The sequence below is a fragment of the Etheostoma spectabile genome, chromosome 15 (assembly GCF_008692095.1).
Source record: "Etheostoma spectabile isolate EspeVRDwgs_2016 chromosome 15, UIUC_Espe_1.0, whole genome shotgun sequence".
Lineage (NCBI taxonomy): Eukaryota > Metazoa > Chordata > Actinopteri > Perciformes > Percidae > Etheostoma > Etheostoma spectabile.
The window spans coordinates 25,681,283-25,697,761 of record NC_045747.1 but is presented as its reverse complement, the minus strand read 5'-3'; the positions used below and the strand labels follow the sequence as shown (position 1 = coordinate 25,697,761).

General features: G+C 39.3%; 2 protein-coding genes across 2 annotated transcripts in view; both read right to left on the bottom strand.

Moving 5' to 3' along the window:
* arnt2 (aryl-hydrocarbon receptor nuclear translocator 2) overlaps window positions 1-10,303 on the bottom strand; it is a 67,028-nt gene extending 56,725 nt beyond the window's left edge. The window contains exon 1 of the mRNA XM_032536550.1: window positions 9,935-10,303. Coding sequence (XP_032392441.1) covers window positions 9,935-9,965 — 31 coding nt within the window. The 5' untranslated portion in view covers window positions 9,966-10,303. The remainder of the gene's footprint in view (window positions 1-9,934) is intronic.
* A 3,607-nt stretch (window positions 10,304-13,910) lies between these two features.
* Window positions 13,911-16,479, bottom strand: part of fah (fumarylacetoacetate hydrolase (fumarylacetoacetase)) — a 30,561-nt gene continuing 27,992 nt past the window's right edge. Inside the window, 1 exon segment of the mRNA XM_032536569.1 lies at window positions 13,911-13,922. The gene's annotated coding sequence lies outside the window, so the exon portion shown is untranslated.

Here is a 16,479-nt window from a genome sequence, read left to right as displayed (position 1 = left end):
CTCCTCTAACTTTTAGACACACCAGCTAGCAAGACCAGAAAAAAAGGGCCAACTTCTTTGTTGTTGCCAACTTGGCCTTTGTTTGTGGTGTGACTGATTCACCTCTAGTCGTTCACTAGTCAATCTTTTCAGATGAATTTAAATAAAAAGGTTGATGATTGATCATATAATCATTTCAAAACATTCCAAACTGTTACTGTTATTTCTGTTTCAAAAGGCAGCAATAAATAACAGTGTTTATTTAATTTTATACATTAGCAGTGAAATGAACGCATAATAATCGTGATTATTTTTTTAGACTATAACTGTACCAACAAAATCTATAATTGTTGCCTCCCTAGTAGGCTGCAGAGGGTTAGTGGTTTTGATCACAGCAAAATAAGGCAAGGCAAGGCAGCTTTACAGGGCAATTCAAAGGGCTTTACATAAAAACAGTTAAAAAACTGTTAAAAAATAAAACCGATAAAACACAAGAATAAAAGTTACAGTGCAGTATAAGAAATTAAACATTAAAGAAATCTACATGATTTAAAGACAGGCATGTAAAAGAACTGAGAGTAGCAGCGGATCTACAGGTTTCTGGGAGTTTGTTCCAGATATGAGGAGCATAGAAACTGAACACTGCTTCACCCTGTTTAGTTCTGACTCTGGGGACAGAAAGCAGACCTGTCCCAGATGACCTGAGAGGTCTAGGGGGGTCATAGTGTAGTAGCAGATCAGAAATGTATTTTGGTCTTAAACCATTGAGTGATTTATAAACTAGCAAGAGTACTTTGAAATCAATTCTTTGAGGCACAGGAAGCCAGTGTAAAGACTTGAGAACTGGAGTGATGTGATCCAGTCTCTTGGTCTTACTGAGGACCCGAGCAGCAGCGTTCTGAATCAGCTGCAGCTGTCTGATTTTTTAGGGAGACCTGTAAAGACCCCGTTACAGTAGTCAAGTGTACTGAAGATGAAAGCATGGACAAGTTTTTCCAAATCCTGTTGACACATAAGTCCTTTAATCCTTGATATATTCTTAAGGTGATAATTGGCTGACTTTGTAATTGTCTTAATGTGGCTGTTAAAAATCCGGTCAGAATCCATGACTCCACCAAGATTTCTGACTTTGTCTGTTGTTTTTAACATTGTTGTTTGAAGCTGAGCGCATCCTTTTAAACATTCCTCTTTTGCTCCAAAAACAACCACCTCAATCTTTCCTTCATTTAATTTCAGAAAGTTCAGAAAGGTAAAGGTATGAAGCAGCTGTCGCCCAAGTGAATGACTGCCACAGACCCTGCTCGCCACCCAGAGATTACTGCGCTGGAGGTAACCACTGGACGGCAGGAACCGCAGGGTACAGCGACACCTTTATAGTATTGGTATACGGTGCAACACTAGCTGTTACATGCTATGAAGCCACAGTGCTGTGTGTCATACTGAGAGCAATTATGCTGTAGCATCCATCTTCCTCTTTTTCTCTCACAACGCATTATTTCCCTCCTTCCTCATACACTACTCCATTCTATTGTCCTTGCTTTTCCCCCTTCGTCTCTCCACTCCATTCCCTCACTCACTCATTTAGACAGATGGAATGGATATGCAAAACAAACCCTTCAGCATGCCCCAGTGCACCAAGTAACATAGTTAATATTTGATACAGTGTGTATTCCCAGCCCCTCACGTCTTTTCCAGAGAAATACACCGATACAGCAGTGCAGGGCCTTCAGAAAAGTCTTCCATCATTCATTCATGAAGTGGGAGAGTATCACACAGCTCTAAACTAGCCTCATCTGATGAAAAAACAACTTCATCTGACGGTCATTCAGCCTGGCAGGAACACAGCAAACACTGCTGCCTTTCTGGTACCAGTCTGAATAGGGACTCATTATAGGGAAATACATTAAGGCTGCACGATATTTTGTTTCAGCTTTGACGTAGCGCAATAGTCACATTGCAGGACGTTGCAATGGCAAGTCAGGTAAATGAACTCAAACACGTCATGATACAACTTTTTTGCTGCTTCGTACAAAAGGAAAACTAGCCCAGTTCTCATTTTCAATGACTAATCCAGTGTTTCTCGTTAATTAACTACAGTCTAGGCCTGCACAGTTTCCAGAGATAGCCAGCTTTATGGCTTTATGAAATAAGAACTTTTATCAATCCCACATGGGAGAAAATCACTTGTTACAGCAGCTCAGGAGTCAAAAAAGCAAAAGATTGAGTGATAAATAAAAATGAATCAAAAAAAGAAGGCAAAGATATAAATTAAATTGCTATCACTATTAATATAGCGTACTGAAAGGCTGGTGGAAAGCTTTTACTAAAAAGTGTGCAAAATAGGGTTGAGTACCGAACTTTTTAGAGAACTGACCTAATTAAATGGGTACTACTAATTAGGACCAATTCAGGTTATATCAATCACTAGAGGTTGGCCATTTTTTACATAATTGGCATTGGAGGAACGCCCTGATCACATTCACAGTTACACATTCATACGTGGAAGCTGCCCAGTGCAACCAAGGGGGTAAGCGGGCGTCCATTAAGCGTAGCTCCCATGGCGCCATTTTAATGCTACAAAGCACTCACCCGCCGTTAGCATTCCATTGACTGCCATTCATTTTGGCAGCAAATTGGCAGGGAATTATGAGCCCTAGCCCGATTTAAACCAGACAATTTTTGAATACGTGGGCCGTTATAACTGACGCTATAAAGAACTCCTGAGATTCTTGAAACAATCTGGCTTGGTTGCGCAATTATGGAATCTGGGGTGCGCTACAGATGGGGGAGACGCAGCACAGTTTACCTCACACTCAAGTCAGTGCAGGACATAACTTACAGTGTTTTGCTGCTGTTATTCTGACCCCTGATCCCAAGCCTTTTTCTCAACATGTTGTGAGGAATCCTTACTTGTGCTGTTGATGGAGGCAGCCATGTTATATTTAGACGTGATGCGTCGATGCAAACTATGTAATTGATGACGTAGACTATGTCGACGAATCATCCCAGCCCTATTTAATATAAATAACGTAAATGTTCTAAATAAATAGGTTTGGAATTCTTTTTACAAGTTATTACATTTTCTATTATTACAGATCAGTTGATCAGTTGAAACGTTGTTGGTAGCTACCAGTAACAGACAGACTCAGTAGTTTATCAATTAAAATTTTTAATCGCATGATTGTCTATAGTTTACTGGCGATTAATCAAAAATTAATCACACTTTTTTTAATCTGTTCTAGATCTTGCAAAAAGGATATTTTTCAAGTTTTTAATGCTCTTATCAACACAGAGTGGAGAAAAATATACCTGCTTTATGCATGTTTCTTATAATTGCAACCATCTATAACAATGGCAATTAATAATACAAATACTATTCTCCAGAATAACCTCAAAAGGTAGTGTACACTCAAAAACCTGCTGATAGCATAATATGGCAAACCCAAGCCCATCTAGCAACAACAGATGGGCCATTATCCTGAATGGAACATTACTAGGTAATAATTACACAATGTAGTGTTAAGTGTCCCACTTTACTCCTGGAAAGGTTAACTTAAAGGGTAACTACCGTTTTTTTCAACCTGGACCCTATTTTCCTATGTTTTTCTGCCTAAGTGACTGATAGGAACAACACTCTTTGACATTTGTCCATTATTAGGCTAGATTGCTGCAATCGGCAGCCGCAAAACAAGAATGTAAGCTTGTTTATACTTTCATAAAAGTGCTTGTTTTGCCACTGACAGGCTCAGCTTAACCCTCATGTTGTCCTTGATTAAACTGACCCATTTTCCTATATCAATGTTCTTTTTAATTACACAAAGTAGCATGATTGATTCCACGCAACACTCTTTGGCAACTCTCTACTTTCATTCATTTTGGGGGGTCTTATTCAATTTTATAGCATTTGGAGGAAAGAAATTGAAGTGGTTTTGAAATAGTATTGAGTAAAAGTTGACATATTCCAGTCTGTGATTATCCATCAACAGACATTCCTTTAATTTTAGTCTAAATAATTCAAAATTTCTGCTTTTCTAACTCAAACATTAGGTATAATTTCCTAAAAAAAAGGTTTGTTAACGATAAATTCCAAAAATAACTGTAAAACTAAAAGTTAAAAAGTTAGTCTTACGTGGTGTTAAACGTCCAAAAACGTGACAAACATTGAAAAATGTGTTGGAAAAAGGGACAAAAACGTAAGACAAGGTTAAAAACATTTATTAAAAAGTGTCAACAAAAGTGTTGACTTTCAATTTTGACGAGAAGACAACACAAGGGTTAATATTCTAAGTTTCTGAAAAAAATGTGGAAAAGATTTTTAAGGGTAAGATCCTTTTTTTTTAAACATGAAAACATGTCCATGTAAACAGTAATTTTAGCATCGTAAAATAGACTTCAAGTTGAAATATAATACAAAATAAAACTATGAAAAGTGGTTTTGTGTCGTCTTTCCACTTTTCCAACCATCACAACTCTAGTTTTGGTTGAAATAAACACATTTAGTTTATGGATTTACATGTCAAAATACATTGGCTGTATACACGCTAAAACTATTGCTTCTATCAATGGACTTTGGTGGGTTTAGCACTAGCGACTTCAGAGCTGTTTCTGGTTAAACAGAAAGGTCTCAAAGAGGTTTAAAAGGTCTATCTCTGACGGGATTCATTCCATAATGTTGTAGGGTAGTTACCCTAGAGTTATATTGAGAACAAAACCCACCCACCCGGCAGGCAAGAGCAGTCAACCTGGGGGAAACACTTCTTAGTGTCACTGTCACTCAGCATAATGTAACTAAAGCAATTGCAAGGAGCACTAAAGCCAACAGTGTCCCAGCTGTCTATTACTGGGTAAGCTGACAATTTCTGGATTCTTTTAAATGCATGGCAGGTGTTCCAGGTTTCTTTGGTGCAGTTTCTTAACAGCACACAGCAACTGTTGATCAGAAGCCTGGTTTTAAGTAAAAAGCCCCGAGGTCAAACGCATTAATGAGCCTGTAGGGAGACCAGTGGGAATGTTGCATACTTTCTCCTTTTCAATCACAGCTCTCCCTCAGACAAGGTTGTTTCTATTCTCTCTCTTCAATGTCAGCTTTTGTTTCTTTCTACAGATGTCTTTCCCCAAACCACCAAGTCTATTAAACAGCCTCAGGCCAATTACCATTCTGGACAATTAATATTCCAAAAGGGATTACACACACAACACACACACACACACACAGACTCAGGGTCTGTTTGATTAGCCAGACCATACAATGAGAGCAATTATATCACATCCACAGAGCGCATCTAAGTCACCGCCCTCACCGGAGGGGAAAACAACTCTTTGCTCTCCATTGACTTGTTTGCGTGAAGGAGCCTCAGTTTGAGTTTGGTCTGATAGCAAACAGAACTAGAACTGCAAGCAGTTAGGACCGGGGTCCAAGCCTCCCCAGCGCGATTCCCCCACCGCTGCACGCCGCCCCTGAGACCCGTGGAGCCCACGAAAGTAAGCCTGCAAAAGATGAGCATGTGGAAGCAGAACCCAAAGAACGACAGAGGCAAGGCAAATGTCAAGAAATTTCACTAAATACGAACTGTAAAGTCTGTGGTGATTTGCAATAGCAATTTTCCCATTCATTGATTAAAAGGCCAAAACGCTTCTACCTCAATTATAGTGCCCCCTAAAGGCCCGATCATCACCAAATCTGGAATAGACCCTTAGGGTGGGATGTCAAACAGTAATCTCAAGTTTTGTGATGATAGCATTTACTGCGGCAGAAATTGCAATTGCAAATTTTCCATCTAAATGCATTGAGTTATTTGCCAAAACGCGTCTAAGTCCATTGTAGCACCCTCTAGTGGCCGAGTTTTGTAAAGGTTGTTGTGGAGCCTTAAAGGGTCATGCCAAAGAAGATTCTAAAGTTTTGCGTTGAAAGCTTTCATTTTGGCCGAGATATGACAAAGTTAATGTTTTTTCAGCTAGCTACGCAAATTTCTTTGTGTGTAATTTGCGCAATTTCTATCTATTAAAATTATTTTAATAACTTTACAAAAGGTCGGTATATATGTGTGTATATATATATATTCTATTTTTACTTATTTAACTGTCTAGTAAAGTTTAAAGACTGCTTAAAGTGCTTAAAAAGTGCAATCCACATGTTAACATAAGATTATTACAGTAAATAATAATGTAAAGCCACATATTTGTTTTTATATTTCTGCAATCTGCACTTTAGTTTGTGTGATTTGTTTCTGACTTTCATATGCATGTTTACACCAAACTTGGTCATCAATATTCTACTGTGATTAAAGTAGTTAAATAAAAGATCTCATTCATATTAATTCATGCATCACCTAATTTCATCATCACATACAGGCTTTGTTTAATCTATCTAATCTTGTGTTGTTCATAATATATATTGTGATTTATCCCGTGTCTTTATTGAATGATACAGAAAACAAAGAGGTTAAAAAATAAGCGCATATTAAATCTCAATATGGATGGAAAAAACTGCAATCACGTTCAGCCCTAGAGAACGGGCGGGGGATTTTCTATGCTAATTTCAGGGCTGCTGTTCTGACCTTGGGTACTAATATTGTGAAACACTTTTGACCTTGACTAGATATCTCGTCATGTCATCTTGCAAGATCTTGTAGGGACGAGATTTCATTACACCTCTAACAGATAGTCAAGCTGACTGTCTGGATTTACCCTGCAGAGATCTGAGGAGCAGTTAACCATAGTCCTCATTAATTCAATGGAGTTTAGGACGCCAACACAAAGAAAGATGAAGGTAACGGACATCCAGCCAATAAAGAGGGCCATCCGGCAGAATTTCCGGCGGCATCTGAACAATCCCAGAAAGGGAATGTCGTCGATGTAGACTTATGGACCAAATTTACTGATTCAATTATACTCACCATCTTTTCTGAGTTTGTTCAAGCGTGTCCCGTTATTCAGCAAATGAATAATCCAGAAAAGAATAAAAAGAAATCACTCCACTCTTTTGAAATTCCTAGATACCTGTCCTTCTGTACTGTCTCAAACCTTTTTTTATTCCAAACATTCCTCAGTGTAAATGCATTTGTTATACAAAATCCTTTTTGTAATATAAATAGATAAGCCAAGCTCCTAAAATGCACGTACCACAGCTTTGCATAAAAGAGATACAATACGGAATTGACTAAATTGATGCCGATCCTCAGCCGTTCCACCATTAAGGTTAAGCCGAGAGTAGAAAAAAACAGTTGAAACCGGAGTGTTCAGAATAGTCTTAACGTTTTAGCTCACAGGGATTTGTAGCAATGTTAAATATGTAAATCAAATATTACAACATTGTAGATATGACAGAAAACACAGAAAATATATGATAATAACCTATACTTTATTAATCTTGCAGAAAGAAATTACAATTCACACTCTGTTGTTATTACACACATTACACACAGGCCTGAACTATACACACATGCTCAGTACCTATACATGCACTAAATGGAGAGATGTCAGAGTGAGGGGGCTGCCCGTGGAAAGGCGCCCCGGGCAGTTAAGGATTCGGTGCCTTGCTCAAGTGCACAGAGGCAGTGTCCGGGTGAACTGGCACCTCTCCAGCTACCAGTCCACCACCATACTTTGGTCCGTTTCGGGACTTGAACTAGCAACCCTCCAGTTCCCTACTGACTGAGCTACCACCACCCCACAGTACATGCAGTACTCAACCGTTTTCTATACATTCTGCAGTTTGATCTGTATATTTCAAGGTCCTGAAATCGCCGTTGTCCTCTCCAAACACACAGTCCTCATTAGGTTATGTCTCATTATCTCTCTATGCTCTTACACCAATTGGATCTGGAGAATGGCCAGCTGGAGGTAATCCTGCAGTGACACAGCATTCCCACATCCCCGGGCATCTGGTCTGAGGTCAACACACCGGACTGTGCTGCCACGCCAGGGGACACAAGAAGGATGATCACAAGGAGGATGATCACAGATCAGCAGGCTAACTTTGCCCTCCTCTGGCTACAGCAACAACAGCTGCAGAGTTAAGCATGACTTTTTCTTACTGAGTGGATAGAGAAGCTGCATGTAGCTCTCACTGCACGCTTCCCTCAAACATCTGAGTGGATCCTCACATTACAACAAACACAACATGCCGGGGAAAACAATCAAAGCAATGGGTTTTCTCTGGCCTAGACAGTTTGTGCTGCTTTCATCCAAGATACATTACTCTTATTTGCAATAAATAAGAAACAAGAGAAAGAGAAGGAATTTTGCTTTGTCTTTTAACACTGCCCTTCTTTTATCTGACACTGATAATACTTACCTACTGATATTTTCTCATCTGGTCATTGTTCATTCTAACAGCACCTCTCAACACTCTGTATGCAGCCAATGTGCTAATAACCACACAATTCTTTATTTATATTCCATTTTCATTTGCATTGCCAATGAAGTGGCACAGAGCGTGAGGTAGAGTATGGTTGACATGTTTTCATACGGAGGTCTCCGAAACGCTGAGAGTCCTTTACACAAGATTAATTACTTTGCCACTCTTTCATGATTTGGACAGATCCTTTCGCTGTTATTTTCTTATACTTGAATACTTATTAAATCCTATTTGAGGAGGCTAAAAACAAAAGATGCCATGTAGAACCATTTATACCACATTTCTTTTCTAATTATGCTGAATAGTAAAACCTCAAGGCATATCCACTCCATAATATGCAATAGCTACAGTACATTTGTAAATTGTAATTATGTTAATGTATTGCCATGGCAGTTGACTCAGACCACATTAAAGTGATAAACTGCCTTATTTGAACACTTTATACAATATACAGTATTTTTTTTTTTAAATGTATTTACTGTCTATTCTGGGGTGAGACATATAAAAAAATCTATTAAAATACATACAAATTTAACTGAGACCCGTGCTGTACATGTACTAGTAAAATCCAAGCAACTCGGCACAGGGAGAACACAACTCCAGACTCTATTTAAACATTTATCAATTTACACTTTCTTTGTTTGTCCGGAAACAAACATAGCACTCAGACATTCACATTAAGATCTGTTACATATTAACATCGAATTCCAATAAATCGGCAAACGTGTGAATAACCAAGGATCACGCATTTCAATCAAATTGTAACTTTTATTAGGCTAAGTTACTGGTTCACACAATGCCCTGCTGCCCACCGAGAGAAAGGACTGAGTCTGAAACAGGGGCACGGATTCTGAAAGTTAACATATTATTCAAATACGCGGTAGGCTACGTGGTGTCTGGTGGCTAGATGCCGGATTGCAGAATGATTTTAGAGGAATCGTAAATTGTTAATGTTGCCTCTCGTACGTAGCCTACCTCAGGCCAAATGCCATAACGTTGTAACATTAGAAGATTTTTATAATGGGTTTAGCATTTCGCTCTTTCCATGAAAGCAGTAACATTACAGCCTACCCGGGATATCTAAACCCTTTCAATGCAATAATGAATCAACAGGCGAGCAACAGAGAAAGTGTCAGTCTGTCTCCTATTTACGACAACAAATTGTAAAATGTCTCCGATGTAGGCCAACATAACATATGAAAGGCAGTGATGTAGGGCAACGATATGCAAAACAACCTTTTGTATCAGAGTGAGGAAAGCAAAGGGTCGGCAAAATGAATGCATTTGGCTAGCTTTACCGAGAAAAACAGGAGCTAAGAGGAAATGCTGTATGGAAATAAAATGCAGATAATAACACAACAACCAAGTTGTTTTGGCACCTAAATTGGTAGCAACGCTGTGAAGAATAAAAGTGTTGTGAGCGGCGGTTCAGTGGGGGAAGGGGGATAGATGTTAAAGCCAGGCTTCGGCGGCCTGTAGGCGCTTCAGCCCTCTTCAGCAACAGTCTTCCTAAAAGACAGCTTATTTTTCTATATTCAGATACCGTAAGTAAACATTCCGTTTCCTCTCCACCAACAGACTGGGATAGTGACTTACCGGACGGGTTGACAGCGGCGGGAGTTGCCATGTTTCCTCAATGGAGAAAAATTACAAAACGGCAGCGAGCGATGGAGATGACGCACAATACGGCTAGAGAGCCCCCGTGAGAGACCGTCTAAACTCCGTTGGATTGGCACGCGAGGCTCGGTCTAACCGCCTCACATCCGGAGAAAAACTAATCCTCGCTCTAACGACTAAAACAGCCTGTTTCTGTGCGGCATATATATAGTGTGTAGTTTTTTTAATGAAAATGTTCTCCAAGACCAGATTTAGTGAAATGCAAGATGTCTGAATGGTAGCACCGCGAGATTTTAGGGTTACTTGAATACATTAATGTTATACAGTGTGACTGCTGCAGTGATGAATGCAATCCAAAGACCATGGCGACGACGTATCGACATGGTGTGTTGAATGTAATGCTACATTGTGTTTTAAATTTGGGTGGCCTGTTATTTGTTGGAGATATTTTCCAATACACGGAACTCTTCCAAATGTCAAAAGCTGCCCAGTTGTAGACCACTGTGTCTTTACCCCGAGGAGTACGTCGCTAGCGCGGCTGCGCTGGTGGGCTTGGCTCATTACTCACCAACATCAGCCTTCAGGTAAAATGTTCCTCAAAGCCACGGTTTAAAGTGTGGCCAATTTACTTATACTTTTACTCCACTAGAATTCAGAGGGACTTAATGTAGGCTACTTTATACTCTACTGTAGTTATTTAATAGATTCAGTTACCGAGTCAGATTATTGGTAAAAGTTATTATCAACAAATTCATTATGATATGTTACCATAGGTTAAGATCATGGTTAGTATGTTAAAATGAGCTTCACCTTTAACAGCTTCCACATTAAAGCGATACATATTAAATCTATCAATGATTATAATCCAGTAATATAATATTTTTCTGAAATGAAATTGGAAATTTTGCATAATGAGTACTTTTTTGGTGCTTACAGTTTTAATCATAATACTTACTTATTTTAATGCTGGACAATAATCTACATGTTTTTGATACTTTTCCTGCTGGGTGAAAACAAAATTGCTTTATTGAAAATATAAAAAAAAAGATATTGATAGAGCAAATGAATCATTATGCAGAATGGCCCTTGTCAGTGTTATATTATTATTTTATTTTTTTATAGACATTATTGATGCATTAACATGTAATGTAAGCATGCTTTAAGAACGGGGTTTCCCAATTAACTAACAAACCCTCCCAAACTGCTAGCTCAGTCAGGAAAACCAGAGAAGCCATCAGCAGGCAGAAAAATGAGGGGTCGTAACACCCCCCTCCATAAGAACAGGGATCCCCTAACAACCACGTCAATCATAAACACACCTTTTTTTCCATACTTTTGTTTTTCCTTTCTTAAAAGAACACCACACTAAAGTTAGGTTTGAAGGCAAATTAGCGAGATGGTCAAAACATTCCCCATAGTCACATGTAAATACCACTCCCTTTCTCTACTTCCCCCCCATGCAGTCCATCTGTCTCCAAGATCCAGCAACCCTGGGTACCACAGGAGCAGTTTAAGATAAGATAAGATAAGATAAGATAATACTTTATTCATCCCACAGCGGGGAAATTCCTTAGTTACAGTAGCATTCTCAACAATAACAGCAAAAAAACAAACAAACAAGTAAACACAAGAAAGACAGGCAAACAATAGACAATGTGCAGAAGGTAGACTGAGGTAAAGTGACGTCTAGTAAGGTATTGTAAAGTAAAGTGCGGTTGCCATAGTACAAAAAACAATATTGCAGTGTAAGTAAGTGACTTCAAAATTAAATTGAATATGTAATTAAAGTTATAAAGCAAAAGTAGGTAACCATAATATAAGTTATATTCACCGGTGACCATGAATAATATGTAAAAATTAAGTACTTTTTATCAAAAAATATAAATACAGATAAAGATATACAGGGAGTGTGTGGATTAAATGAAAAACAGGAACAGAAACTACAACACTATCAGGTAGTGCAGGCGTTGTAGAGTCTGACAGCGGCCGGGATGAAGGACCTGCGGTACCTCTTCTTCTTACACCGTGGGTGTATCAGTCTGCTGCTGAAGGAGCTGCTCAGGGACCCCACAGTGTCATGTAGGGGGTGAGAGGTGTTGTCCATGATGGATGTCAGCTTGGCTAACATCCTCCTCTCCCTTACTTTCTCTATGGGGTCCAGAGGACAGTCCAGGACAGAGCTCGCTCTCCTGATTAGTGTATTGAGTCTGCTCCTGTCCCGGTCCGAGCTGCCCCCCCTCCAGCAGACCACAGCATAAAGGATGGCAGAGGCCACCACAGAGTCATAGAACGTCCTGAGGAGAGTCCTGCACAATCCAAAGGACCTGAGTCTCCTCAGCAGATGGAGGCGACTCTGGCCCTTCTTGTAGAGTGCATTGGTGTGGTCAGTCCAGTTCAGTTTATTGTTCAGGTGAACACCCAGGAATTTGTAGCTCTTCACTACCTTAATGTCCGATCCCTGGATGCTCACCGGTGAGAAAGGGGATGTTTTCGTCCTGAAATCGACTATCATCTCCTTTGTCTTGCTGGTGTTGAGCTGAAGCTGGTTGAGCTCACACCAGCTGACAAAGTCCCTGATGACCGACCTGTATTCCAGATCGTTCCCCTCAGAAACACAACCAACAACGGCTGTGTCATCGGAGAACTTCTGGATGTGGCAGTGGGTGGTGTTGTGTGTGAACTCTGAGGTGTAGAGGGTGAAAAGGAAGGGGGAGAGCACCGTACCCTGAGGGGCACCTGTGCTGCAGTGCACCACATCAGACACACAGTGATGGAGCCTCACATACTGTGGTCTGTTGGTGAGGTAGTCTGTAGTCCATGCAGCCAGGTGTTGGTCCACTCCGGCACTCTCCATCTTCACTCTGAGCAGAAAGACAAGGCATGAAAGACAGAGGAATAGGGGACAACTCAGAAAATAGAACAGTTACGAACATCAAATTAAGAATCTAGGGGTGCGCGAGACAGCACGCCTGCGATCACATTGGTCAACCCCTTTGATATGATGAACATCCAAATCCCATGGCTGCAAGAGCTCTGGTTGGGATATCCTCCCTCGTCGTATCCCCCATGTCCTCCACCGCTGCCACCATGGTAACCCTCCCTATAACCTTGCATCCTCCTTTCACTGCTGTCGGCTTTATTTTTTAAAAATTTTGGTGGTTTAATCCATAACTGTGTGGATCGTGTGTTTTGAATGTAAAACCCCAATAACCCCAAACTGTTTTGACAACAGTGTCATATGCATTTATACATTTATATATTTTATAGTTATTTTATGTTCACTTTGGTGGTGCAGAGGCAGATGTTGTCTGTGTAGTACTTAGGTCTGTTTGCAATACATATCTGTATACACACACATGGTGTGTTGTATATCTGTTTCAGTTATAACCTTTTTGCATTTCATTGATGTTCAGAAAAACATTTTGTTAACAAAATATGTCTTTATTGCTCAATTAATTAAACATAAAAGGCAAAAAAATGACATAAAATATGTTACAGAACCATTATCAACTATTAGAACCATAACTTACATGTCACACACACAAAAAAGGCACTCAAATGTGTAAAACTAAAAAAAAAACACAAGACCACAAACAAACACATTAACTACAGCTGTTCTGATATTCCAGACCAGTCTGACGCCTGTTGTAACCCCTCTCTCACATTTCATCAGTGTCCCGTATCAGAACCAACAACAATATACAAGTGCAAGAACAGGAATTAATTACAAACGATTACAATAATACGGTACCAATGCTATAAAGAGAAGTCTAAGTCTAAGTCTCTACAACATGAACACATCATTTAAGAAACTTCTGCTCGTTTTCAGCCTGAAAGTGGATCAGCCTGGTTTCCTCCGGCGTCCCTGTGTGATACAGGACGGTCTATGTAAAGCACGTAGCGATGTCTCCAAAGCAAGAAGTGTTGTGCACTGATATCAAACGAAATTCTCTGCTAATGGTTAAAACTGCAGACATGCATTAAGTCCATTCAAGACAGAGAAATATGGGCCGTAGCGATTAGCGTTAGCATAACAAGCTAGCAATTTTTTTAAAGTTTCAATTAAGAACATGGTTGCAAGTATATATGCGCAGGACTTTATAGACCACAGAACAAGACTGTCGTAATTTTTCAATCAAAAATGTAAGCCTAAATAATTCTCTCGGGTCGATGGGGCAGCCATTGTTGCTTCTTGTACAATAGCCCTTGTCTACAAGTAAGCTTGCGTCCCCCCTAGGTTTGAAGGGGTATACACCCCTTCGTCTTAGCCCTAGCCCTTAATCAAAAAGAGTATTGGGACAGCACTAGGTCTCACATGAACGCACAAAACCTAGGGGAATGGGTAAGATAGAGAAATGAGATTCAGGCTTCGGTTGCATGCTTTGACTGTTATGTAAATGTAAATGGACTACCGACTCTTGCTTTAGTACTCTAATTACACATTCAATTTAATTTTAACGTCACTTACACCGCAATATTGTTTCTTGTATCATGGCAACCGCACTTTAAAATACCTTAATTTGACGCCATTTTGCGTACTTTCAGTCTACCATATCTTCTTTGTCCCTCATGCCATCCGACTATAAAACTCCTCGCTAGGGGGGAGGAGAAAATAGGGCAGAGAGGACAATACATACATACATACATACATACATACATACATACATACACACATACATACAGTACTTATACAGACATACATACTGGACTAAACACTGACACTTTAATAATAATTTATGGTCTTTTCTTTGTTTATTTGACGAACGTTCTTATTGTTGTTATTATTTTTATTGTTATTTTGTTGTCTGTATACTGTCTTTTTATCTATTTTTTATTTCTTTTTTTCTTGCTAAAACTGCTGCTGGAACTTTCAACTTCCTGCGGGAGTCATCCCAAAGGATCAATAAAGAGAAGTTTAAGTCTAAGTCTAAGTCTATATAATCATTGTATATTGTTTGCCTGTATTTCATGTGTGTTTACTTGTTTGTGTGTTTTCGTTTTTTGCTGTTATTAAAGAAAATGCTGCTTCTGTAATAACGAAATTTCCCCGTTGTGGGATGAATAAAGTATACTCTAATCTAATCTAATCTCTTTATATTGTTCAGTGTCTTGTCCAGACACTTCAACATGAGACTGTAGGGCCAGGGATCGAACCACCAACCTTCCGATTGGTGGGTGCTGAGCGAGCAGGTACCAGTGTACGTCTATGGAAAAAGATGGATTAAGCCAAAAAGCTGTTGGGGGCTGAGAACAGAAAAAATGAGGAAAAAGGAGATGGCATGTCAAGGGATGTGACAGCAGTTAAATAAGTGGGTGGTGAAAGGCAGCAGGTAGGATTTAAAGTGTGATGTCTGTGCTTGGGGCTTGGGGAAAATATAAGGTAGCATGTACAATAAATTACAAGAATCTGGAAAACATAACTAATGCAATAACTCTTACTATGGAACCATGCATATTTTAGCTACCAAAGTTGGTGGCTTGCAAATATTTATTTAAACAGACTGTTCTCAGACAAGCTATTGTTTGCTAACATTAGCAGCTAATGTGGGGTTTACGGCAAGCTTAATGCAAACCAATGTTGCTGATAGCAACATTTAGATTTTGGTTAAACCCTGTGGTACCAATAACATATCTCAGTTTTAAAAAACAAGATAAAGGTATAATAATAATAATAATATAATAATAATAATAATAATATAAGATATAAGGTAAATTAACATAAGTGGTAAATATAAGGTAGCATGCACAATAAATGACAAGAAGCTGGAAAAAATAACTTCCGCAACAACTCCGGTTTACCATGGACTTATTAATAGATTTTGTTTTACCATTAGCTGTTCATATTAGCTGTGCTGTCAGACATACAGGCTTTAGGCTATATAGTTTTAGTAATTACTGGGTCCCAGCTGGAGGGAATCCTGCAGTGACACAACATTCCCACATCCGCTCTTTAAAGCGTTACTGTCGCCAAAATGGTTTTGTGCAATTTTATTTATTTATAATGTAAATCCTTTGTGTGTCTTTTTAAACTCGACTTGACTCTCTGAGTAACAACCGCACAAGAGTTCCTATGTGTGAAAACACAAATGGCAAATAAAGTTCTTGAATCTTGAATCTAATGTCTTTTTGTGAATGTACCCAAGTCAAACTTTAGTTTGAAAGCTTACTTAGCACGGAATCTGCACTTTTAAGTTTCACCGTATTCTCGTTTTTCAGTCAAATGGCCTTTTACTCTCTCTGGCTTACTCTCAAATGGCTTTACTCTCTTCCCTCGACTATTTTTGACTGGCGAGCTGGATGGTGACCCGAAGAACTACAGCTACAGTGAGTTGTTCAAAACCTTTACTTTTAGTAAACTCTGTGTACACAAACAATGTTCTCAATGCTGAGTTCATGTGTAGAGGCCCTTGTGGTACTTGGAGCAAAGTTTCATGTTGTGTTGAACCTTCTTAGCATTTTAAAAATAGCTATATAGAGGCTAGCATAAAGTGGCCCCAACTCTCCCATTCAAAAGACCAAAAAAC